General features: G+C 43.3%; 1 protein-coding gene and 1 long non-coding RNA gene across 4 annotated transcripts in view; one reads left to right on the top strand and one right to left on the bottom strand.

Moving 5' to 3' along the window:
* The window catches only part of LOC118368558 (CAP-Gly domain-containing linker protein 4-like), an 83,443-nt gene that overhangs the window by 15,377 nt on the left and 41,677 nt on the right, over positions 1–26,389 (top strand). For all 3 annotated transcript variants that reach the window (XM_035752752.2, XM_052497085.1, XM_052497086.1), the window contains exons 3-9: positions 2,588–2,727; positions 3,706–3,799; positions 4,370–4,531; positions 5,233–5,351; positions 12,132–12,374; positions 13,174–13,309; positions 13,608–13,739. In XM_035752752.2, the coding sequence (XP_035608645.1) occupies positions 2,588–2,727; positions 3,706–3,799; positions 4,370–4,531; positions 5,233–5,351; positions 12,132–12,374; positions 13,174–13,309; positions 13,608–13,739 (1,026 nt within the window). The remainder of the gene's footprint in view (positions 1–2,587; positions 2,728–3,705; positions 3,800–4,369; positions 4,532–5,232; positions 5,352–12,131; positions 12,375–13,173; positions 13,310–13,607; positions 13,740–26,389) is intronic.
* On the bottom strand, positions 5,561–10,567 carry LOC118368559 (uncharacterized). Its single transcript, XR_004822369.2, has 3 exons — positions 10,409–10,567; positions 7,185–7,305; positions 5,561–6,716 (listed from the first exon to the last, which is right to left on the bottom strand). It is a non-coding gene; the product is annotated as an uncharacterized LOC118368559 (long non-coding RNA).

Here is a 26,389-nt window from a genome sequence, read left to right as displayed (position 1 = left end):
CAGATGTAGATTCAGTGAAAATAAAAATCTCATTGATTTATTAAGACCAAGTCCCCATGCTTGTCTCAGACCAGTGCAAAACGGTGCTAAAAGAGTTGTAGGCTATTACTTCAAATCCTATTGCTTCTAACTTCAATATGCTCTTTAACCTCTTGCTCCTACCCGACACGCAGGCGTCCCATCTGGAAATGCAAATGCGCTATGCTAAATGCTAATAGCACTCGTTAAAACTCAAACGTTCATTAAAACACACATGCACAAAATACACATGCACTGAATTAAAGCTACACTCGTTGTGAATCCAGGCAACAAGTCAGATTTTTAAAATGCTTTTCGGCGAAAGCATGAGAAGCTATTATCTGATAGCATGTAACACCCCAAAAGACCCGCAGGGGACGTAAACAAAATAATTAGCATAGTCGGCACTACACAAAACGCACAAATAAAATATAAAACATTCATTACCTTTGACCATATTCTTTGTTGGCACTCCTAGATGTCCCATAAACATCACTATTGGGTCTTTTTTTCGATTAAATCGGTCCATATATAGCCTAGATATCGATCTATGAAGACTGTGATCAAGGAAAAAAATAGCGTTTTATAACGTAACGTCATTTTTTTAAATAAAAAAAGTCGACGATAAACTTTCACAAAACACTTCAAAATACTTTTGTAAGTAAACGTTAATAAGCGATCAAATTGATCACGAGGCGATGTATATTCTATAACTGTACGTCTGGAAATAATGTCCGGGTAAATCTCAACCAAAATATCCGGTCGGAGACCGGAAGAAAGGCGCTACCTTGTGTCCGTTTGACCAAGAAACAAATCGTAGGCAAATGACAAGACTGTTGACATCGTGTGGAAGCTGTAGGTATTGCAACCTCGGCCCCATTTAATGTGGTTCACATTCAACAATGGGTTCTAGTGGCACATGGATATATTTTCGCATTTTCAGTGATCAGATTTTCCTGCGCTTTTCGATGAAACGCACGTTCTGTTATAGTCACAGCCGTGATTTAACCAGTTTTATAAACGTCTGAGTGTTTTCTATCCACACATACTAATCATATGCATATACTATATTCCTGGCATGAGTAGCAGGGCGCTGAAATGTTGCGCGATTTTTAACAGAATGTTCGAAAAAGTAGGGGGGAAGGAGTAACAGGTTAACCTCTTGATACTAGCCATCCCGGATCCGGGATCGTGAACTCCATAATATCGACTGAAACATGGCAAACGTTGTTTAGAACCAATCCTCAAGGTGTTTTTCACATATCTCTTCGATGATATATTGTTCGTGGAAGTATGCTTTCCCCTCTGAATCCCATGGCAAAATGCATGCAGCTGAAGATTACGCACCAATTTAGACAAAGGACACCGGGCGGACCCTTGGCAAATGTAGTCTCCTATGGCCAATCTTCCAATGATATGCCTACAAATACGTCACAATGCCGCAGACATCTTGGACGAACGGCAGAGAGCTTAGGCTCATTCATGGCACATTCACAGCCATATAAGGAGACGATGGGAAACAGAGCCTCAAAAATTCTGCTCATTTCCTGTTTGAGGTTTCATCTTGGCTTCGCCTGTAGCATGAGTTCTGTGGCACTCACAGATAATATCTTTGCAGTTTTGAAAACGTCAGAGTGTTTTCTTTCCAAAGCTGCCAATTATATGCATAGTCCTGCATCTTTTCGTGACAAAATATTGCGCTTAAAACGGGCACGTTTTTTTTATCCAATAATGACATAGCGCCCCCATAGGTTGAAGAGGTTTTTAACAGAAGCTCTTATTTAGAGCGACTTAGTCAGTGTTTACAACTAAGGTTGATAAGACAACCACCTATCAAAGCCATTGCAATTAAAACCTTACTTGCAGTCAGTGGTAGTAAGAAAAGACAAGTGCAAGTAAGTGATGGTGGCGTCATGGCTCTTTTCTCATCCACCCAGGTTCTTCTGTGATTCAGATGTCACAGTTGGTTAGAGCATGGTGCTCCGGGGCTACATTCACCAGAGCACAATGTTGTGGGATGTTCAGATATAACTATATTGTGTAGTACGAAGCTGCCTGTCATTGTAGAATAATAGTAGTAGAATAAGGAATCTCATCTGCTCTATTCGTGTCATTTCATATTGCCTTGGTTGTAGGTTTCACTTATTGTATGCACACGTACAGTCTACTGAATACATGTATTAATTGCAAGCAGACCTGGCTTTAAATATTAATCGAAATCGTTAATATATATTTTTAGCATTTGTTGTACCCTGTCTTGAGTGGCAGATGGGCGGGGTTTGCATTTTTTTGACTTTTCTATTGCTTCCATTTTGCCAGACATCCTCTATCAAGCCCATATTAAATATTTGAAATTATTTTAATTACTATTTGAACCCAGGGTGTATTCATTAATGCACACAGTTGCGAACCATAACAAAACGGAGCATATCTCATTAGACAAGTTCAGGTTAGTCTCTCCCCGTTTCGGCCATTTGCTTTAATTTGGTTCCTAGTGAATACACCCCAGGTCTCATTGCAAGTGACAGGATGAAAAGTGTCTTTCTGTTTTTGCTCTCGTTCCCTCCAGAGTTCTCCTTCTTTGACCCCGAGGAGCCCCAGTGCAGGGAGGTGCTGTTTGAGTCCAGCACCACGGTACCGGAGCTGTTCGCCGTACTCAGGCAGTGGGTGCCCCAGGTCCAGAAGAATATCAGCCTGATCGGCAATGAGGTGACCCTTATTCCTCCATTACACCTAGTTTGTGTCCCAAATGTCACCGTCTTCCCTATTTAGTGCCCTCAGGGTTCTGGTCAGAAGTAGTGCACTATATCAAGGGCATAGGGTGATATTTGGGACATATACTTAATATCTCTCCAGTTTAGTTCATTAAGATAACCTATTTGTTCAACCTCCTGGGGTTGTAGACAAAGAGACAACACAAAGGACATTGTTTGTGACGACCCTAATGCCTGATTCACACTATGGGGCTGACCCATAGTGTGCTGGCGTCAATATTTTCTTTTCCCATTGTCCATGCGTAATTAGGCCAAGCCAGTACGTCTCATTTTGGCTTTGCTCGATTTGGGTCTATAGTTTGAATCCGGCATCAGTCAGCCACGATCAGACATATTTTTTACACAAAAACATTCATTTGTATGATAAAATAACTATTCAGTGTAGCTAATCACCTGTGGAAAACATTTGTATTGATTTAAATACTGCAACATACTATACAGTACAGTGAGCTCTGATCTTGAAATCAAACGTAATCTCTCTCTTCCCCATGTCTTAGTGCTCAGTGTTGTGCCAGATTTCCCCCGCCCCCCCATTTTTTAAATTACTTTCTGTAGATAGTGTGGCAACTGGATAATTGACCCCCTGAGAAAGGGAACAACTCTGCCTCTGTCCTTAGGGAAATTTAGCATTCAGGCAGGTGGACATTTCTTTATGAATTCCAAAGCATACAACTTGCTTTAGTGATAACATAGCACTGCAAAAAAAAAGACCTCACAAATGACTTCCCACAACAAAAGTGATAGCCACCTTAGTTTGGGTTTCCAGCTTCTGAAGTTAGTATCGGTTCAGTGCTGTAAAATCCCTTGGTCTCAGACATTTCTAGGTTTTCATGGCTATTATTAGATCTGTGTTGCACATAGCTAACTGACTATTTAGACATAGCAGTGATGCTTATCGTTGCACCACTGTTAGATCCTAAAGAGAGGCTGTGGTGTGAATGACCGAGATGGCTTGACCGACATGAGCCTCCTGCACTACTGCTGCAAGGCGGGGGCACCCGGCATAGGTGAGTAGAGGGTAGTGTATATATAGGTGTGCATGCATGTGATTGAGTGTCTTGTTTGTCTGTCTGTCTCTCTCTCTCTCTGTCTATGAGAAATAATGTTTGAAAGGCTTAAAGTCTGCCCTGACATTGTGTACTGTGTTCAGCCATTGACCGACCGACTGTCCGTCTGTCTGTCTGTCCGTCCGTCTGTCTGAAATATTGTTTGAAGGCTTAAAAGTCTGCCCTGACATTGTGTACTGTAGTGTTCTGGCAGCCATTGTCCATCTGTCTCTCGCTGTCTCTCTGTCTATGAGAAATATTGTTTGAAAGGCTTAAAGTCTGCCCTGACATTGTGTACTGTAGTGTTCTGGCAGCCATTGTCCATCTGTCTCTCGCTGTCTCTCTGTCTATGAGAAATATTGTTTGAAAGGCTTAAAGTCTGCCCTGACATTGTGTACTGTAGTGTTCTGGCAGCCTTTGACCGTCTGTCTCTCTGTCTGTGAGAAATATTGTTTGAAAGGCTTAAAGTCTGCCCTGACATTGTGTACTGTAGTGTTCTGGCAGCCATTGACCTTCTGTCTGTCCCCTTAGGTGACGCAGACATGGCGGCCAGCTTCGCCCAGCAACTCCTGTCCCTGGGGGCAGAGCCTGGTCTGCGGTCGCGGTGGACCAACATGAGTGCCTTGCACTACGCCGCCTACTTCGATGTGCCCCAGCTCATCCGGGTGGTTCTGCACGCCTCCCAGCCCGGGGGTGAGGAAAGTGGAGATGGGATAGGGGATAAGAGAGGGAAGACACTTTGGGCTGGATAGATAAATTGTGGAACAGATAACTGGAGAGAATGCTACGAAGGGAAAGAAACTTTACTACCAACACTGTCATTTGATACTTTGTCCTCTGCAACCACACTCACATGATCTCAAACAATAAGGATTCAAGCTTCCAGTTTTCAGAATAGTACACTCATACAGTATGTGCAAAGGGAGTACTTGTGTAGGCAAATATGCTGAATAATCTGTAGGCAACAAAAAACGCACACCTGTTTAGGCGAGGTGCTAACTAGCGGAGTAGAACACATGAAAAAGAAAAGGAGAGCTGCACACTCTCGGAGCTCAGACGCAATCATTTTATAACCATTGTTTCAACAGACTGTGTCTGTCAAGGTATAATGACAAACACTGAGCTCCTAGAGTGTACGACTCTTACATTATTTTTCAAATATACTGAATAAACAGACACAAACAGTAAATAGACCACACTTACTGTTGTCTGTTCAAATAAAGAATAACTAAATACAATTTGCTGACTTTCAGCATGTCACACCTCTCTCTCTCTCCTTAAACTTTTTGTCTTCTTGTGATGATGAAGCATTGAGATATAAAGCACATTTCTGCAAAAGCAGACAATGAAGTGTTATTTAATCTAATTTGATTGGATCTATGAACTTGTTTCAGAGGTAGACACCACCTGCAGTGACTTTGACTTCGGCACGGCCCTGCACATTGCCGCCTCCAACCTGTGCTCCTCCGCAGTCAAGTGTCTGCTAGAACTGGGAGCTAACCCCACCTTCAGGGTATGTTCCCCAAATTGCCCTTCCCCTTGGATAAACACTTAGGGCTGATTTCCCAGACACTTTCAACAGAGAACCTAAATCGCTCTGTGCTGTACATTTGCCTGGGAAATGTGGTGTCAATGGGTACCTTCTGCTTCCTGTAACATAATTCAACTCAGCTGGTAGCTACCTGGTACCACCTACCTAACTAGCTTAGAGGCTGTTCAGCTGTCTCTCCTCACATTTGACTAATGTAAAACACAACTCAAGACCACTTTACTACCATTTTACCATAAACACAGTGCTGGCTTGATTTATAGGAGTGGGTTTTATTTAAATACACTCTCACACGCAAACACACATTTTACACATGCCTTCTCATTCATATAGAAAGTCTTCATTTCTACGCATGAATGTTCTCCATTCTACTCATGTATAGTCATAGTAAATGAATATACACACCACACACAGTCACACATACCGTCACACCTCCTTTCCACTCATCCCCCGCTCTCTCGAAATTATACCCCTCAGGAATGTGCAATCCTTGTGACACAAAGACCCCGTCGAGCAGATGTGTGTTTCTTCGCCACTGAAGGTGTCACACATCCCTCCTATGCCCGACTCTCGCTTCTTCGCTTTACCTTCCCCAACTCTCTCATTCAGTTCTCTCCCGCAGGTTTTTCCTGCAAATTAACAGCACTAATTTATCTCCGAAACCAATTTTACACCCCCTCGGTGCGAGTGGAGAGGAACGCAACACCAGATGAATTTTCATTGTTGATATTATTTACCCCGACTAAAAAGCCCGCTGTGTCTCGGAACAACCTGCGACTCCTGTTTAAGCATTTCAGGCCCAGAGGGGGGACAAGTAAAGAGTCTCTGTGGCTCAGTCTTTAGCTATCGAGAAATGTTCCTTGAACATTTTGGTTGGTTCTCAGGTAGAGGTAACTTTGCGAGGGAATGTTCAAGGCAATATGTTTGCGGAAACATTTTGTCATGGTCAAATGAAAACGATTGATTGATTGGTTAATTGCACTCTTTCAGATGCCCAGCCCATACCCCGATGACACTACTTGTACAGTATAAATAATAATAGACTTGTTCTATATAGCACTTTTCATTACAAGTAGAATCTAAGTAATTTTGATCTGGCAGTTCTTCGGTGATGGCCTTCCACAGCTTTAGAAGGTAGGCAGTTCGAAAAGGTAGTATCTTGAGCGGAGGGAGCATATATGGAGTTAGAGTTAGAAACATCTGACAAACAGGCCACAGAGTTCTTCATCGGGTACCTTGTCGTCTTCAATGTTCGCAGTCCCTCTTCTGTAGGTAGGCTGGATCGTCCACTACTGAAATGCAGCACCCACCTGGGTGATGCTTCGATGACTGAAAAGCATAAGTAAGACCATCACACCTCAGCAGTAATCTGGAAAAGCCCCCCTATGAGGCAAGCTTCTGCATCCCCTCACACCGCAGTCCACTTCCCTCTAGGAACCGGGGCAGGTGGCCAAAAAACTGATGCTGTTAATCTGGTGTTGCATAATCCAAATCATATTAGCTAGCTATATTAGCTTGCCAAGCAGAAACAAAACAGACTTGCCATAATCAGTCCTGCAATTCCGTGGATCACAACCAGGTATTACAGTTCATCTCTCAACAACTTATCAAAAAACAAAAAAAGTGAATAAAGAATGCAATAGAAAACACTTTGATTGCAGAGATGTAGGCAGAGGATATACGTTCTCACCCCCTCCCACTCTACTGTCCCTATAAATCTTATTTGAAGAAAAGCTCCTGTGTTAGTCCTCCATACTGCCATCCCCTCTGTTTGATTCAGTAAGGCTTGTGACTCACCACAGCACATCGTTATTCAGCGAGATCTGCGAGAGAGGTGATGGGAGTTCGTTCATGTTGTGAAAGGCACAGGCTTGGCAATTTTGAAGTTCGTAATCATCTCTCTGAGCCCGATCACAATCTGTCAATTAGAAAGATAGAGTTCATCAAGAAGTGTAGCTTCATGTGTATACTTCCAATAACATACCCGAGGAGGATAACTGTACGTTGTAGTTCTGCCTATTTTGGGGGGCAGGGAGCGTAGAGCTTATCCTTCCTCTGTAGTTTCACGTTTCTTTTTCATGTGCACAAGTGCAGTGTAATACCTTTTCTTGTTGTTATTTCTCAACAATGCAGTAATCAGTATCAATTGTACTATACAAATAGATCAAGTCAAGTAGAACAAAAGCAAACGAGAAATAGAAATAAGAAGAACACAAGAAAGTAAGTAAGCTCTATACATTGTCAGTTCCATGGTCAGTGCCAATACCATATTAATAATGTGCAGGGATACTGGAGTGATAGAGGTAGAAATGTATAGGGGTAAGGTGACTCGGCATCAGGATGTATTACAGAGTAGCAGAAGTGTATGCCAGTGTGTGTAGGGTCAGTATTTGTGTGTATGAGCAAATTAAGTGTTTGTGTGTGTTGGAGTGTCAGTGTTTGGGAGTGAGTGTGTAGAGTGTGCATAGAGTGAGTGTTTATAGAGACAGTGCAAAAAATATAAACAGACTAAAAGGGTCAATGCATATAGTCCATGTAGCCATTTTGGTAGATATTTAGCTTATGGCTTGAGGGTAGAAGCTGTTCAGGATACTGTTGGTGTCCGACTTGTTGCTCCAGTACCGCTTGCTCTGTGGAAGCAGAGAGAACAGTCTATGGGTTCTGGGCCTTCCTTTCACACCGCCTGATATGGAGGTCCTGGATGGCGGGGAGCTCAGCTCCAGTAATGTACTGGGCTGTCTGCACCACCCTCTGTAAGCACCATGCAATTGAGGGCGGTACAGTTGCCATACCAAGCAGTGATGCAGCCAGTCAAGATACTCTCAATGGTGCAGCTGTAGAACTTTTTAAGGATTTGAGGGCCCATGGCAAATCTTTTCAACCTCTTGAGGGAGAAGAGGCACTGTCGCGTCTTCTCTGCGACTGATTGCGTGTTTGTGGACCATTTTAAGTCCTTAGTGATTTGGACACAGGAACTTGAAGGTCTCGACCCGCTCCATTGCAGAGCCGTCGATGAAGATGATCGTGAATATGGCTGCCAGCTGTTCTGCACATGCTCTGGGAATGAGCCCTGCTATACTTTCCGGCCCTGCTGCCTTACGCCTGTTAACCTCATTAAAAACCTTACTCACGTCGACCTCGCAGAGCTAGATCACCCAGTCCCCTGGGTCAGCCGTTGCCCTTGTGCACGGCTCAAGAGTTTTGCATTTTTTTAAAGCATGCATTGAGTTCATCTGGTAGAAAGGCATCATTGGACAGATTACGGCTGGGTCTTCCTTTCTAATCTGTAATGCACTGTAGCCCCTGCCACATGCGTCAGGCGTCAAAGCCTGTGTAAAATGATTCAACCTTGTTCCTAGATTGTCCTTTTGCTTGTTTGATGGCTCTGCAGAGGGCGCAGCAGGACTTCTCGTACTTGTTTGTGTCCTCAGCCGTAGCCTCTGTGTTGGCTGCGCTAGCCCTGTGTGCCTAACCTGTGTGCCTAACCTTTTATTTTAGCATCAACCTCTGTGTTAATCTGGGGCTTTTGATTGGGGGAACAAGTTTTTGTGTATCACATTTACGATTTGGCCTCATTTGACGCAGTACACTAAACAGGCATTCGTTTGGAATACCAATCTCTTCAATGTGCTTTGAATTTCCCCTCTCATCTTAGACAAAGTGCTTTCTCATATAGGCTCACTCTGAGGCTTTTTGTCTCTGTAGCACTGCAAAGTGTATGCTGAGGGCTTTGCTTCAGCGGCTCCCTGATTTAACTCTGACATTTACTTTGAATAGAGACTTGCACCAGGTGAAATTGACAATGCGCCCTCATCCAGTGTTGTCCATATTTGCATTCAAATGGATTTGCCTCTATCATTTTGCCCATTCTGCCTCATTGGATATGTTTTATTTCATCACATGAGGGCAGCAGAGTGCTGGCGTATCTGTGAATCGATTCTGCTCCTTACACAACTAGAGTTTCGAGGAGAAAACTGATGTTTGATTTGGCACAGTGTACTTACTGGCTATACTTTTCAACCTCTCTCGAAAACAAGACTTGGTCTCCAAGGAGTACAAAGATCCAAGACTATGACAGTGCTAGAGGGCATAAACATTAATCGCCAGCTTAATACGTAAGCATGAAAGGGAAGCAGGGCAAAAATACATTGCTGCCTTTCTTTATTCCGAATTGACCTAGCTGTTACTAAGTCTATGAGCTGTCAAGAAACATGCTGTTGATATAAGTTGAACATTTTGCCTACTCCTTTTTCTCTTGCATTTTTTTGAAGGAGAATGCATTGTACTTTTATTCAGACAACAAGGAAAGGGTTAAGGTGAAGGAGCAGGAGCAGGTAAAGATATAGGACAGGATGTGGTTTGAACTTCTATTCCTGGGGATAATGTGTAGTCCAGAGTCAGACAGAAGTGGTAGCACTGCTAACTGCTCTGCTCTGTTTTTTGGTGTAATGACTTTTGGCTATTTCCACCAGTTTCTAATTTCTATGTTGGTTGTTTTTCAAGGGGTTTGTTAGCTCGGTCATTGGCACAGATCACCAGCCAGTCGAGATGCGATGCAGATTTCACCAAGTGTAGATCCTTTTGTACCGGTTTCCTCCAGCATCTTCACAAGGTCCTTTGCTGTTGTTCTGGGATTGATTTAAACTTTTCGCACCAAAGTACATTCATCTCTAGGAGACAGAGCGCGTCTCCTTCCTAAGCGGTATGATGGCTGCGTGGTCCCATGGTGTTTAAACTTGCATACTATTGTTTGTACAGATGAACTTGGTACCTTCAGGTGTTTGGAAATTGCTCCCAAGGTTGATCCAGACTTGTGGACGTCTATAATTTTTTTTCTGAGGTTTTTGCTGATTTCTTTTGATATTTCCCATGATGTCAAGCAAAGAGGCACTGAGTTTGAAGGTGCATTAGCTCGCCAGCTTTCGACTGAAACTGGTCCAGGTCAGTTGTTAGCACTAGCACAGGAACCATATCAGTCAGTGGCCGAAATTGCTATCTTGCTTCTTTGCCGAGCTACTCACCGTTACGAGAAAAAGCCTGTCCAAATGTATGTCCTGGCTCTGTTGGCTGCCTACTAGCTCCTCTTTCACATTTGAATAAAGGTTCAAGACGTGGTTTGATTTGCCTGCCCAACCTGCTATCTTGCTGCTATCTTCCACCGCAAGCCACCTACCCTTACAACCCCTCGGCAAACTACTGCCCATGTCACAAAGAATCCCTTCTCCCAATTAGAGAAGCTGACCGTTTCTCCCTGACCGCCGCCCATGGCAACTGTTGCTGTCGGAAACGGATGCCAAGAGATAAACAAACTATTTGTTTTGGTTGTTAGTCTTGTAACCAGACATGACATGTTAGGCAGACACCCTCCAGGTGGTATGAACATAACTTTAATGAAGGCTAACTTTGCAAAGTTCCGTATTTGGTTGTGATTATACGTGAGCTTTTATCTTCCCCGCGTCTCCTCTGAGCACTAAATGGAAAATATCTCAACACGCTAATTGGTCCGTCGATTCTCCTTTAACACCTGTCTGCAGTTAAAAGTGGCTACTGTAGGTAACTAGGTGCCCAGCTGGAAATGTAAAAGAGAACATGACAGAAGAGCTGCACTGGCAAGGTCAAAGGTTTTCCTAGGAATGAAAGTATGGAACTGAATTAAAGGTGGGAAGAATGGCAGTGGCAATGCCACACACCCATTGCCACTGCCATTTAAATTCATTCCTGGTCACCCTAAGGGCTGTTTTTAACACATCATAACTAGCATTGCGTTAACACCCATGGCCTGACTTTAAACACATTCCAGCTCACACATACAGTGCCTTTGGAAAGTATTCACACCCATTGACTTTTTCCACGTTTTGTTGTTTCAAAGTGGGATTAAAATTAATTTAATTAGCTTTATTTGTCAACAATCTACACATAATACTCAGTCAGTAGAGGACAAAAATATAACTATATATAAATAAAATAAAAGTATTCATCCCCCTGAGTTAGAATCACCTTTGGCAGCGAAATGTTGAAAAGGTCAAGGGGTGTGAATACTTTCTGAAGGCACACACACACACACACACTCTATCTCCAAAGACCTTAATGCACTAAGGATATGCTTTTGTACAACGACATGATAAATTACTTACATTCATATCATATCGACAGACATTACACATATACATCAATCAGCAGCGTGTCCATTAGCACAGTGTGAAAGGCAGGCTCTTGCAGAGAGCTCCTTTGACAATTCATAAAGAACCACTCGCCCCTCCAGAGGGGTTGGTGAGTGAGGTCCCAATTACTTCAGCAGCACCAATTCAAACGCCCTCCCTCGTCTATTACACCTCTGAAACCATCTCTCCTCTGACACCTCAGTGCTCTGACTGTCTCTCTGACAGTTATGAGGATCTCTGAGGCTTAGCCATTTCACTGAACCCCCAGGGTGTGTGCCCGCGTCAATGTACTGCACATGAAACACTGATCGGGTGTATTTTTGTTGGTAATGGTGGTAATCACGTCCAAACTTGAGTTTTCTAGACCTAAGTAGAACCACCAGTCTCATGAAGTGACATTGTTGTTAACTTTTTTGGAGGCTAATTTTTGCTCTATTACTACAGACAGCTGCTATTTTATAAATCAGCTGGGGATAAATTAGTCTACTTCAGTGTTGACTCTCTCTTCTATTCTTTTTTATTCTCTCACTCTCTCTGTACCCTCATTTATTTTCCTCTTCTTGCCCCATCTCTCTTCCCCCAGAACGAGAGGGGCCAGTGCCCGGCCGACGTGGTATCCGAGCCCTTGGACATGTTCTTGGAGATGGCGGACGCCGCCGCCCTGGCCAAGGAGCTGCGCAGCCTGCTGAGGGAGGCCCTTCCCCGGCCCTGTGCCCCCCTGACCCTCCCTGCCCAAGATCCATCAGGCCTCTCCGACAAGGCTCGGCACCAGCTCATCATCATGGGCATCCAGCTGGGCGACCGCGTGGTCATCGCCGGTCAGAAGGTAAGCGGCCAGTTCCATAGCCATCAAAGAAGGGTCTCAAATCCACAGACTGTCATTGGTTGATTGTCCATAACTGGTAGAGAAAAAAGGAGCCGTCTGCTTATTTGAGTGAACAGCTCATCTGCCAAGACAATTACTGATTGTAACTCTTAACAATATAGCACTCTGTGAAAGATCATGACACTCTAGCCCCAGGAAAATGTCTATGACAACACCATCTTTGGCGGTCAAGTATGTTTTTATACTTCTTAAGACAAGGGAAGGAAAAGAAAGGGATGATAAGGGATGTTCCTGCCTGAAGACACCCTCACTCCTACACGCACACACTCCAAACAGATTCTGAGTGCGCGCGTGTGCACACAGACAGACAGACAGGGCCCCCTCAAAGAATAAGCTATTAATGAATTCCCGCGCCACACTGAGAGCGAGAACGCCGGGCGTTGAGTTCACACAGATTGGCTAATCATAACCCTATTTTCTCCCTGCCGCTCTGGCGAGCCAGGCACTTTGATCTCTATTTTCTTTTAATTCATTTTTGTCCCCCCTCCTCTACGTGTTTGTAGTTTTGGACGCATCAAAACACGCTTGAGTTGCCGCGGGTTCTTGATAGGGGGGCCCGCCTTTACCTAAATACGCAGCCGTGCTCTCCCAAGGATGGACAGATAGAGGATGAAACAACCATATTGAGAGAGTCCTCCCCCCCACCCAATTTTTTTACTGACTATCTTTTGGAGTAGGTCCATGTTTGTTGGCTCTATAGCTGTTTAATGTGTGTGTGCATCTGTGTGTGTGTATTCAGGTGGGCACTCTACAGTTCTGCGGCAGCACCGAGTTCGCCGGCGGTCTTTGGGCCGGCGTGGAACTCGACCAAGCGGAGGGGAAGAATGACGGATCCGTCGCTGGAGTTCAGTACTTTTCCTGCCGCCTCAAACACGGTATGTCCGCTACAACCCCGACTGACAGTACTCCCTAAGCATTAATCAATCCAATCGCTGCGTATCACCATATACTCAGTCGATATCCTCCATCCGAAGCTATTAGGACCTATCGAACAAGTTGGTTGCTCAATGGCGTCTCACTATAGCAAGAGCTATTCTCCTCATGTGAGTTGTGAGTGAACATCTCAAATGGCTGTCCCAATCTGGTGTTTGGCCCATTTTGACCTCTTGCTCTCTGCTAAAAGCAATGAAATCTCTTTTTCTCTATCTCTTCTCACATTCTCCCCCCTGACAGGGATCTTTGCACCCCTGTCCAAGATCAGCAAACCCTCAGAGCGATGCAAAGCCAGCACCCAGAGAAGTGCCACCCCCATACGGCCCTCTCAGCGCATCAACCTGTCGCGCGTCACCTCCAAGATCAACACAGGTAACTTTCTCTGACAGGGACTTCAAATATTTGTACCATGTCAGTGGATGGATGGATAGGCTACAGGTTAAAGGATAGTTTGGCCTATAGTCCCTCGGGCCACAAAGACAAATGGACCTACCTGTGATGGAAAGCTCCCATTGTTATGAAAGCTTAGAGAAACTCCTGAGCCTGAGGGGCTGAGAGGTTGAGTTAGGGAGGTAGGGAGCGGAGTCGGACAGGTGGGAGAAGATGGAGAATGGCATAAAGGGAGGAGAGCCAATTTCCACTTCACCGTTTATCTCATTACACCCCCTCCAGGATGTGTTTTCTGGGGACCCATACACATTAATGCATTATTAGAGGCAACACATCACAGAAACACACACCTCGCCACCTCACCCTCCTTAATGACATTAGTTTTCGATGCAATGTCTCAACCCCCTTCCACCTCAATATGCTTCCACTGGCTGAGACATAACTCTGAAATTAATCCACTCTGGGCAGGGGGGGACTCTATAACACAAAGCCATGATTCAGACTGTAATGGTCATGTAAACCATAGCTTCTCCACCTCCCTGCTGCTCGGGGGTGGCTAGAAGAGGGGCCAATGACAAAGTCACAAACCCCATGAAAAGGGAGGAGACCTATCTCTGCTAACCAGATTTCTGCAAATGCCCGACGGAAAGGCGCAATGCCACCTCACCTGGGAATGAGTAGGTGTATCTGTCTGTCGGAGCTCTCCAGGGCAAAAGTCAAGTTCTCTCCCAAGCCTTGATTGGATTGTCTTGTCGTGGTGGCCTGCCTTTTTTGCTGCTTAACACATGGTTACGGAGAGCTGCCCACGGTGATGAGGCTTCTTCAGAGGAAAGATGGCAAGCCTTGGGTTTGGGGTCTCATCCTCTGGTGCTACTGCTTCTCACCATCTCTGCTAGCTTGTTGTTGTTGATAATAACCATCTTGACTAGGTCTGTGCCAGTCATGACATTTTGTCAAGACGGTTATTGTCATGCAACAGTCTCACGGTAATTGACCGTTAATTAACATACACACGTTTAGCATCTCCAGGCCTCCATGCATACAAGCTTTTGGAACATCTACATTTAAAAAAGTCTAATAGATAAATTGAATATACTGTGCACCATCACAAAATCAAATAAAATCAAATCAAATTGTATTTGTCACATACACATGGTTAGCAGATGTTAATGCGAGTGTAGCGAAATGCTTGTGCTTCTAGTTCCGACAATGCAGTAATAACCAACAAGTAATCTAGCTAACAATTCCAAAACTACTACCTGTACATAAAGATATATGAGTGAGTGATGGTACAGAGCGGCATAGGCAAGATACAGTAGATGGTATTGAGTGCAGTATATACATATGAGATGAGTATGTAAACAAAGTGGCATAGTTAAAGTGGCTAGTGATACATGTATTACATAAAGATGCAGTAGATGATATAGAGTACAGTATATACATATACATATGAGATGAATAATGTAGGGTATGTAAACATTATATTAGGTAGCATTGTTTAAAGTGGCAAGTGATATATTTTACATCATTTCCCATCAATTCCCATTATTAAAGTGGCTGAAGTTGAGTCAGTGTGTTGGCAGCAGCCACTCAATGTTAGTGATGGCTGTTTAACAGTCTGATGGCCTTGAGATAGAAGCTGTTTTTCAGTCTCTCGGTCCCAGCTTTGATGCACCTGTACTGACCTCGCCTTCTGGATGACAGCGGGGTGAACAGGCAGTGGCTCGAGTGGTTGTTGTCCTTGATGATCTTTATGGCCTTCCTGTGACATCGGGTGGTGTAGGTGTCCTGGAGGGCAGGTAGTTTGCCCCCGGTGATGCGTTGTGCAGACCTCACTACCCTCTGGAGAGCCTTACGGTTGTGGGCGGAGCAGTTGCCGTACCAGGCGGTGATACAGCCCGACAGGATGCTCTCGATTGTGCATCTGTAGAAGTTTGTGAGTACTTTTGGTGACAAGCCAAATTTCTTCAGCCTCCTGAGGTTGAAGAGGCGCTGCTGCGCCTTCTTCACGATGCTGTCTGTGTGGGTGGACCAATTCAGTTTGTCTGTGATGTGTACGCCGAGGAACTTAACTTACTACCCTCTCCACTACTGTCCCATCAATGTGGATAGGGGGGTGTTCCCTCTGCTGTTTCCTGAAGTCCACAATCATCTCCTTAGTTTTGTTGACGTTGAGTGTGAGGTTATTTTCCTGACACCACACTCCCGAGGGCCCCCACGTCCTCCCTGTAGGCCATCACAATAAATCCATTATTTATTTTAGGCAAGTATAAAGAAACGGTTTGATAAGAAGAACATTTATATCAGAAGAACAGAATGAGTACTGTATATTACTGTCTATGTGCCATAGCCTGTAGGCTTGTTCATTGTTTATTTCACCTTTATTTAACCAGGTACAACTGCTACCTGGCCAAGATAAAGCAACGCAGTTCGACACAAACAACACAGAGTTACACAAGGGATAAATCAAATTCAATTACACAATAGAAAAATCTATATGCAGTGTGTGCAAATGTAGTAAGATTAGGGAGGTAAGGCAATAAATAGGCCATAGTGGCGAAATAGTTACAATGTAGCAATTAACACTGGAGTATAGATGTGCAGAAGATGAATGTGCAAGTAGAGATACTGGGGTGAAAGGAGCAAAAAATAAATAATATGGGGATGAGGTAGTTGGGTGGGCTATTTAAAGATGGGCTGTGTACAGGTGCAATGATTGGTAAGCTGCTCTGACAGCTGGTGCTTAAAGTTAGTGAGGGAGATATGACTCCAGCTTCAGTGATATTTGCAATTCGTTCCAGTCATTGGCAGCAGAGAACTGGAAGGAAAGGGGGCCAAAGTAGGAGTTGGCTTTGGGGATAACCAGTGAAATATACCTGCTGGAGCGCGTGCTATGGGTGGGTGCTGCTATGGTGACCAGTGAGCTGAGATAAGGCGGGGCTTTACCTAGCAAAGACTTATAGATGACCTGTAGCCAGTGGGTTTGGCGATGAATATGTATCGAGGGCCAGCCAACGAGAGCATACAGGTCGCAGTGGTGGGTTGTATATGGGACTTTGGTGATAAAACGGATGGCACTGTGATAGACTACATCCAATTTGCTGAGTAGAGTGTTGGAGACTATTTTGTAAATGACATCGCCGAAGTCAAGGATCGGTAGGATAATCAGTTTTACGTGGGTATGTGAGTAAGCCGATGTGAGTAAGTTCTTTAGACAGGTCAACATTCACAAGGCCGCAGGCCCAGACAGATTACCAGGATGTGTACTGCGAGCATGCGCTGACCAACTAGCAAGTGTCTTCACTGACATTTTCAACATCTTCCTGTCTGAGTCTGTAATACCAACATGTTTTAAGCAGACCACCATAGTGCCTGTGTCCAAGAACACTAAGGTAACCTGCCTAAATGACGACCGACCCGTAGCACTCATGTCTATATCCATGAAGTGCTTTGAAAGGCTGGTCATGGCTCACATCAACACCATCATCCCAGAAACCCTAGACCACACTCCAATTTGCATACCGCCCCAACAGATCCACAGATGATGCCGTCTCTATTGCACTCCACACTGCCCTTTCCCACCTAGACAAAAGTAACACCTATGTGAGAATGCTATTCATTGACTACAGCTCAGTGTTCAACACCATAGTGCCCTCAAAGCTCATCATTAAGCTAAGGACTCTGGGACCAAACACATCCCTCTGCAACTGGATCCTGGACTTCCTTTCGGGCCGCCCCCAAGGTGGTAAGGGTAGGCAACAACACATCTGCCACTCTGATCCTCAAAACTGTGGCCCCTCAGGGGTGTGTGCTTAGTCCCCTCCTGAACTACTTGTTCAACCAAGACTGTATGGCCAAGCATGACTCCAACACCATTATTAAGTTTGCTAATTACACAAAAGTGGTACGCCTGATCACAGACAACGATGAAACAGCCTACAGTGGCTTGCGAAAGTGTTCACCCCCCTTGGCATTGTTCCTATTTTGTTTCCTTACAACCTGGACTTAAAACAGATTTTTGGGTGGTTTGTATCATTTGATCTACACAACATGCCTACCACTTTGAAGTTGCAAAATATTTTTTGCAACAAGAAATAAGACAAAAAAACAGAACTTGAGCGTGCATAACTATTCACCCCCCTGAAGTCAATACTTTGTAGAGCCACCTTTTGCAGCAATTACAGCTGCAAGTCTCTTCGGGTATGTCTATATAAGCTTGGCACATCTAGCCACTGGGATTTTTGCCCATTCTTCAAGGATAAACTGCTCCAGCTCCTTCAAGTTGGATAGGTTCCCCTGGTGTACAGCAATCTTTAAGTCATACTACAGATTCTCAATTGGATTGAGGTCTAAATGTTTCCCTTTAAACCACTCAATTGTTGCTTTAGCAGTATGCTTAAGGTCATTGTCCTGCTGTAAGGTGAACCTCCGTCCCAGTCTCAAATATCTAGGAGACTTTAACAGGTTTCCCTCAAGAATTTCCCTGTATTTAACACCATCCATCATTCCTTCAATTCTGACCAGTTTCCCAGTCCCTGCGATTGATTAACATCGTGTGGTGTGATAGTGTTCTCTGGGTGATGAGGTGTTGGGTATACGCGAGACATAGCGTTTTCCTTGTTGGCCAAAAAGCTACATTTTAGTCTCATCTGACCAGAGTACCTTCTTCCATATGTTTGGTGAGTCTCCCACATGCCTAAATGTGTTTGCTTATTTTTTCTTTAAGCAATGGCCTAGCTCTGTGGAGTGTACGGCTTAAAGTGGTCCTATGGACAGATACTCCAATCTCCGCTGTGGAGCTTTGCAGCTCCTTCAGGGTTGTCTTTGTTGCCTCTCTGATTAATGCCCTCATTGCCTGGTCCATGAGTTTTGGTGGGCGACCCTATCTTGGCAGGTTTGTTGTCGTGCCATATTCTTTCCATTTTTTAAATATTGGATTTAATGTGCTCCGTGGGATATTCAACGTTTCTGATATTTTTTTACAACCCAACCCTGATCTGTACTTCTCCACAACTTTGTCCCTGACCTGTTTGGAGAGCTCCTTGGTCATCATGGTGCCGCTTGCATGGTGGTGCCCCTTGCTTAGTGGTTTTGCAGACTCTGGGGCCTTTTGGAACTGGTTTATATATACTCAGATCATGTGACACTTGGATTGCACACAGGTGGACGTTATTTAACTAATTACGTGACTTCTGAAGGTAATTGGTTGCACCAGATCTTAATTAGGGGCTTCATAGCAAAGGGGGTGAATATATATGCACCACTTTTCCGTTTTGTAATTTTTTGAAACAAGTAATAGTTTTCACGTATATTACATGAAATCCATATAATAATACAGGTTGTAAATGCAACAAAATAGGAAAACACCAAAGTGGGTCAATACTTTTGCAAGGCACTGTATAGGGAGGAGGTTAGAGGCCTGGCAGTGTGGCGCCAGGAAATTAACTTCTCCCTCAATGTGTGTAAGACAAAGGAGCTGATTGTGAACTATAGGAAAAGGAGGGTATCAATTGGGCTGAAGTGGAGCCGGTCGATAGTTTCAAGTTCCTTCTTGTTCACATCACCAACTAACTATCATGGTCCAAACACAAGATAGTTGTGAAGAGGGCACGACAACACCTATTCCCCCTCAGGAGACAAGATTTGGCATGGGTCTCCAGATCCTCAAAAAGTTCTACAGCTGCACCACCGAGAGCATCCTGACCGGTTGCATCACCACCTGGTATGGCAAATGCTTGGCATCTGACCTTAATGTGCTACAGAAGGTAGTGCATACGGCCAGTACCTCACTGGGGCAAAGCTAACTGACATCCAGGACCTACAGTTGAAGTCGGAGGATTACGTACACCTGAGCCAAATACATTTAAACTCAGTATTACTGTCACGCCCTGACCTTAGTTATCTCTGTTTTCTTTATTATTTTGGTTAGGTCAGGGTGTGACTAGGGTGGGTATGTTAGTTTCTTGTCTAGGGTTTTTTATATATCTAAGGGTTTTGTAAGTCTAGGGGTATGTATGTCTATGGTGGCCTGAATTGGTTCCCAATCAGAGGCAGCTGTTTATCGTTGTCTCTGATTGGGGACCATATTTAGGTAGCCATCTACCATAGAGTATTTGTGGGTTCTTATTCTATGTTTAGTTGCCTGTCTGCACTGTCCGTATTAGCTTCACGTTAGTTCAGTGTTGCATTTCTTTAATAAATGAAGAATGTACGCTTACAACGTTGCACCTTCCATACAATGACCGTGACAATTTCACAATTTCTGACATTTAATCCTAGTAAAAAAAACTGTATTAGGTCAGTTAGGATCACCACTTTATATTAAGAATGTGAAATGTCAGAATAATAGTAGAGAGAATGATTTATTTCAGCTTTTATTTCTTTCATCACATTCCCAGTGGGTCAGAAGTTTACATACACTCAATTAGTATTTGGTAGCATTGCCTTTAAATTGTATAACTTGTGTCAAATGTTTTGGGTATCCTTCCACAAGCTTCCCACAATAAGTTGAATTTTGGCCTATTCCTCCTGACAGAGCTGGTGTAACTGAGTCAGGTTTGTAGGTCTCCTTGCTTGCACACACTTTTTCAGTTCTGCCCACAAATTCTCTATAGGATTGTGGTCATGGTTTTGTGATGGCCACTCCAACACCTTGACTTTGTTGTCCTTACGCCATTTTGCCACAAAATGCCTTTCAGGTTATGTCGATATAGGTCTCGTTTTACTGTGGATATAGATACTTTTGTACCTGTTTCCTCCAGCATCTTCACAAGGTTCTTTGCTGCTGTTCTGGGATTGCACTTCTCGCACCAAAGTATGTTCATCTCTAGGAGACCGAACTCGTCTCCTTCCTGAGCGGTATGATGGCTGCATGGTCCCATAGTGTTTATACTTGCGTACTATTATTTGTACAGATGAACGTGGTACCTTCAGGCATTTGGAAATTACGCCCAAGGATGAGCTAGACTTGTGGAGGCCTACAAAAAAAAATTCCGAGGTCTTGGCTGGTTTTCTTTTGATTTTCCCATGATGTCAAGCAAAGAGGCACTGAGTTTGAAGGAAGGCCTTGAAATACATCCACAAGTACACCTCCAATTGACTCAAATTATGTCAATTAGCCTATGAGATGCTTCTAAAGCCATGACATCATTTTCTGGAATTTTCCAAGCTGTTTATAGGCACTGTCAACTTAGTGTATGTAAACCTTTGACCCACTGGAATTGTGATACCGCAAATTCTAAGTGAAATAATATGTCTGTAAACAATTTTTGGTACAATGACTTGTGTCATGCACAAAGCAGATGTCGTAACCGACTTGCTAAAACTATAGTTTGTTAACAAAAAATTGTGGAGTGTTTGAAAAACGAGTTTTAATGACTCCAACCTAAGTGTATGTACACTTCCGACTTCAACTGTGTGTATACTAGACGATGTCAGAGAAAGGCCCAAAATATTGGGAAAATTTTATTTTTACACTGCTGCTACTTGCTTTTTTAAAATCTATGCATAGTCACTTTAGAAATTACCTAGACTAATCTGTACCCCCACACATTGACTATATTGTTTTCACCTTAGTTTATTTAGTAAATATTTTCTGAACTCTATTTCTTGAACTGCGTTGCTTTTTAAGGGCTTATAAGTTAGCATTTCACGGTAAGGTCTACTACACCTGTTGTATTCGGCGCATGTGACCTTTAAAATGTTTTTTTTTTTTTTTTTAAGCTCTGGTTAAATATCAAGCTTTGAAGTAATTTTAAGTACTCGGTTATTCATGTTCATCCCTACAAGGTACCTGTCAACCACTCAGCTTCACCATTCAACCATTTAGCATCAGACACCTAAAGGCTGAACTATGAGAAGAGGACCATTGTGGTGAAATCATTTCCTTGTATTGGATAACAATGAATGGCCGCTTCCACTGTCCTTGGAGTCAGTCGGGTCCGGTTTTGATTGGGGCTCTTGCGTGGGAGTGACCTCTCATTCGCATGATGTTGGAATCTCTCTGAGGGCCTTGGTGACCAGTGCTGCTTTTCAATATGTCTATTTTTGTTCTCCCACGCTCTCTATAGTCCCCTTCACTGCAATGTCACGCTGTCTTTTGTTACATTTGCATCACCAACTCTCTTTCTCTCTCTTTTGCTTATATTTCTGTGACTTTCACTCTTTCTTTCTCCTCAAATTGTTGGCAACCTTCCCGCTTTTCCTATGTTTTTCTTATTTTTGTCTCCGTTTCACTATCCTGTCCCCGTCAACTTTTCCTTCTCATTTTTCTTGTTGTGTTTCCTTTTCGCACTCTTGTCCCTGTCAAATTCTCATGTTCTCATTTTCTCTGTCAGATTTTGTCCCTTTATTTATTTGTCTACGTGTGGGGAAAAGGTTCTCCATCCACCCCAAAATCACCTGATAAACCAAAAAGCTGCCCAGTTCCTGAACAGGGCACAGATGACACCCCTGAGGCCAAGACAGGTACTATAGTCAAATTGGAATGGCCTGTCTTGCACTGTGTTTGGGAAGTATGAATTCTACTCAGAATGGGTTCCAAAGGCTTATCATACACTACCAGTCAAACGTTTCTACACACCCACTCATTCAAGGGTTTTTCTTTATTTTTACTATTGTCTATTTTCTACATTGTAGAATAATTGTCAAAACTATGAAATAACACATTTGGAATCATATATTAACCAAAAAAGTTTTAAACAAATATATTTTATATATATTGTAGAGTTTAGATTATTCAAAGTAGCCACCCTTTGCCTTGGTGACAGCTTTGCACATTCATTCTTGGCATTCTCTCAGCCAGCTTCACCTGGAATGTTTCCACATTGGCTGCTTTTCCTTCACTCTGCGTTCCAACTAATCCCAAACCATCTCAATTGGGTTGAAGTCAGGTGATTATGGAGGCCAGGTCATTTGATGCAACACTCCATCATAACTCCTTCTTCGTCAAATTGCCCTTACACAGCCTGGAGGTGTGTTTTGGGTCATTGTCCTGTTGAAAAACAAATGATAGTTCCACTAAATGCAAACCAGATGGGATGGCGTATCGCTGCAGAATGTTGTGGTAGCCTTGCTGGTTAAGTGTGCCTTGAATTGTAAATAAATCACTGCCAGTGTCACCAGCAAAGCACTATAACATTGTGGGAACCACATATGCTGAGATAATCCGTTCACCTGCTCTGCGTCTCAAGCAGATCTCTTCTTCTTATTGGTGGCCTTTAGTAGTGGCGTCTTTGCAGAAATTCGATGGCCTGTCTCATTTGAACCGTTGATGTTAAGATGTGTGTGTTACTTGAACTCTGAAGCATTTATTTGGCCTGCAATTTCTGAGGCGGGTAACTCTAATGAACATATCCTCTGCTGCAGAGGTAACTCTGGATCTTCCCAGAGTGTTTCATCTGAACATATGACATTCTCCCAATCTTCTTCTGGATCATCCAAATGCTCTCTAGCAAACTTCAGACGGGCCTGTACTGGTTTAAGCAGGGGGACACGTCTGGCACTGCAGGATTTGAGTCCCTGGCGGCGTAGTGTGTTACTGATGGTAGGCTTTGTTACTTTGGTCCCAGCTCTCTGCAGGTCATTCACTAGGTTTTGGGATTTTTGCTCACCGTTCTTGTGATCATTTTGACCCCACGGGGTGAGATCTTGCGTGAAGCCCCAGATTGAAGGAGATTATCAGTGGTCTTGTATGTCTTCCTTTTCCTAATAATTGCTCCCACAGTTGATTTCAAACCAACCTGCTTACCTATTGCAGATTCAGTCTTCCCAGCCTGGTGAAGGTCTACAATTTCGTTTCTGGTGTCCTTTGACAGCTCTTTGGTCTTGGCCATAGTGGAGTTTGGAGTGTGACTGTTTGAGGTTGTGGACAGGTGTCTTTTATACTGATAACAAGTTCAAACAGGTGCCATTAATACAGGTAACGAGTGGAGGACAGAGGAGCCTCTTAAAGAAGAAGTTACAGGTCTGTGAGAGCCAGAAATCTTGCTTGTTTGTAGGTGATCAAATACTTATTTTCCACCATAATTTGCAAATAAATTCATAAAAAATCCTGCAATGTGATTTTCTGGATTTTTTTCTCATTTTGTCTGTCATAGTTGAAGTGTACCTATGATGAAAATTACAGGCCTCTCATATTTTTAAGTGGGAGAACTTGCACAATTGGTGGCTGACTAAATACTTTTTTTGCCCCAATGTATGTTAATTGAGATTTCTGATGTTTTGAAAATGGCACCCTGCACTTTCACTGGCTGTTGTCATATCATCCCGTTAACGGTATTTCAGCCCAAAGAGGTTAAACAAGGCTTACGGAGACTTGCAACAGCTTATGGAGAAAGACACCAAACTTGACCTCAATTCTATTACCTTGTCTGACTATTGGAGGAAAGGCCTAATCCCCAGAGGACTCCGTATTATGAAGTTTCCAGCTAATGGAGCACAAGGTAAAACTGAATTTAGAGATAAATGGGAGGCTATTCTCAACAGGTGTTCTTTTGACCTAATGCTACTTCTAATATAAACATTTAAAAAGGACAGACAAGTTACTCCAAACAGAAATTGAATTAGTAAAAACGGAAAATCACATAACAGTGACAATTCTAACAAAGCACAATGTGATACGATCTTGAAAGTAGACTATTGCGATGGCAAGGTCTTTGCCTGGAGAAAACCAACCCACAAGAATTCAGAATCGCATCCACAGAGGTAGACTTGATCTGTTTCTTTCAACTTTCCAAGAGGTGACGATGAGCATCACCCCAGACACTCAGAGGCCAGCTCCTCCCAAGATTTTTTAGACCATGAAGAGGAGCCACACAGGTTCCTCAACGAGAGAGGGAGAGGACGCGTAAGTGGCTAACACGGAGGGGGGAGGAAGAAACCAAGACAATCCAACCACACGGAGCAGGACCAGAACAAGCCTGTGATCAACATTTCTGGAGAACCCCTTTCTGATGATTGTGTTAACGGTCTTGTCTAAAGGACTGTCCTTTGCACACACATACTCAACTAATTCATTAAATTCAAAGATTGACCTATTTTGCAAAACATCTATCCAACTACAGACACCAGTGTCTCAGGTCAGGTAGTTTCTGTGCCCTCAAAAACACCTTTTAAGCCCAAGTCCACATTTTGTCCCATCGTCCAGAATGCCACACTAAATACACTTGCCAAGAAAGTGCATTTTGATGTGGAGAATCTGTTTAAAGGTAAAATTTACTCTAACCAAACACAACGTAATCTTTCTAAGACATAGAGGAATGCAGTTCAATCATTGTACAAAAATGGACGGTTTGTGGTTAAAAAAAGCAGACAAAGATGGCGTTACAATAGTGTGGTAAAGACAAATATGTGACAGAAGCCTACCGTCAATTAGACAATGATTAATTCTACCAATCTCTTACCCTCATACCCTACAGAGGACCTAAAAACTGAATTGAAAGGGATCCTCACAGAAGCTAAGGAGAATGGCTACATTTCAGACAATGAGTTCAAATGTATTTTCAATGGCAGTCCGCGTGTGGCTTCTTTTTATCTTCTTCCAAAAGTCCACAAGAATCTTGAAAACCCCCCCAAGCAGACCAGTCATTAGTTTTTTTTTTTGTGGTAATGAAAGTCTGACAGAACCCATCTCTAAGTACATTGATTACTTTAAGCCTTTTCTGCCATCACCCCCAGCCTATCTTCAAGATACCACAGATGTGTTGAATAAAATTAAGGAACTGAACAATATGGGTACAGCTTCCTTTTTAGTCAACATGGATGTGGAGTCTCTATACCATTTGAACATGAACAAGGATTGGTAGGTATGCACCATTTCTTGAGTACCCGGCCTGAGACCCAGATGCCTCCTGCATAATTCCTTGTCTCACTGACTGAATGGACTTAATATCCTTGTCTTTCAGGACCGTATTTTTAAACAAGTCAAAGGATGTGCCATGGGAGCATGCTTTACAGCCCTTCCTACGCTGGTTTGTACTTGTGAAAATGACTTCATTTTGGATCCTTCTAATAACCAGTTATTTGATCGGATTATATGTTTGGGACATTGATGATGTTTGCCTGTTTTGGTCCGGCTCAGAAGATTAACTTATTTCCTTCCACCAATAACAGCATTAACCCTAACATCAAACTAACTATGGAGTACAGCAAGGATAACATACATTTTTTGGACTTTGACAAACATGTCAAAGGTTGTTTTGCACACATCAATCTTTAGGAAGCCTACAGATGGGAATATCATTCTGAGGGTAGACAGCTTTCACCCCAAAAGGCTAAAAGAGAACATTCCATATGGCCAATTCCAAAGAGTCCTCAGAATTTGCGATCTGGAAACAGACTACAGTGTCAAATCTGCTGAATTGGAGAATCACTTCTTGAATTGTGCCCTGAAATATACAGCTATATGGGCGGGACGACTTGACAGAGATAACTTGTTGCGTAGGGGAGTGCCTGGTGATACATCAGAGAGAGTGTACTTTGTTACAAAATACAGCACTGAAGCAGAGATCATTAAAAATAATTGGAGAATCATCCAAAGCGATACACTACTACGCCAAGTCTTCCCAGAGCAATAAGCTTTAAGAGATGTCCTACCCTAAATTGTCCTACAAATGAGTCCACAGCTATCTTCC

Source organism: Oncorhynchus keta, chromosome 35 (assembly GCF_023373465.1).
Source record: "Oncorhynchus keta strain PuntledgeMale-10-30-2019 chromosome 35, Oket_V2, whole genome shotgun sequence".
In the NCBI taxonomy this organism is placed as follows: domain Eukaryota; kingdom Metazoa; phylum Chordata; class Actinopteri; order Salmoniformes; family Salmonidae; genus Oncorhynchus; species Oncorhynchus keta.
This window is presented reverse-complemented; position numbering and strand designations above follow the sequence as displayed.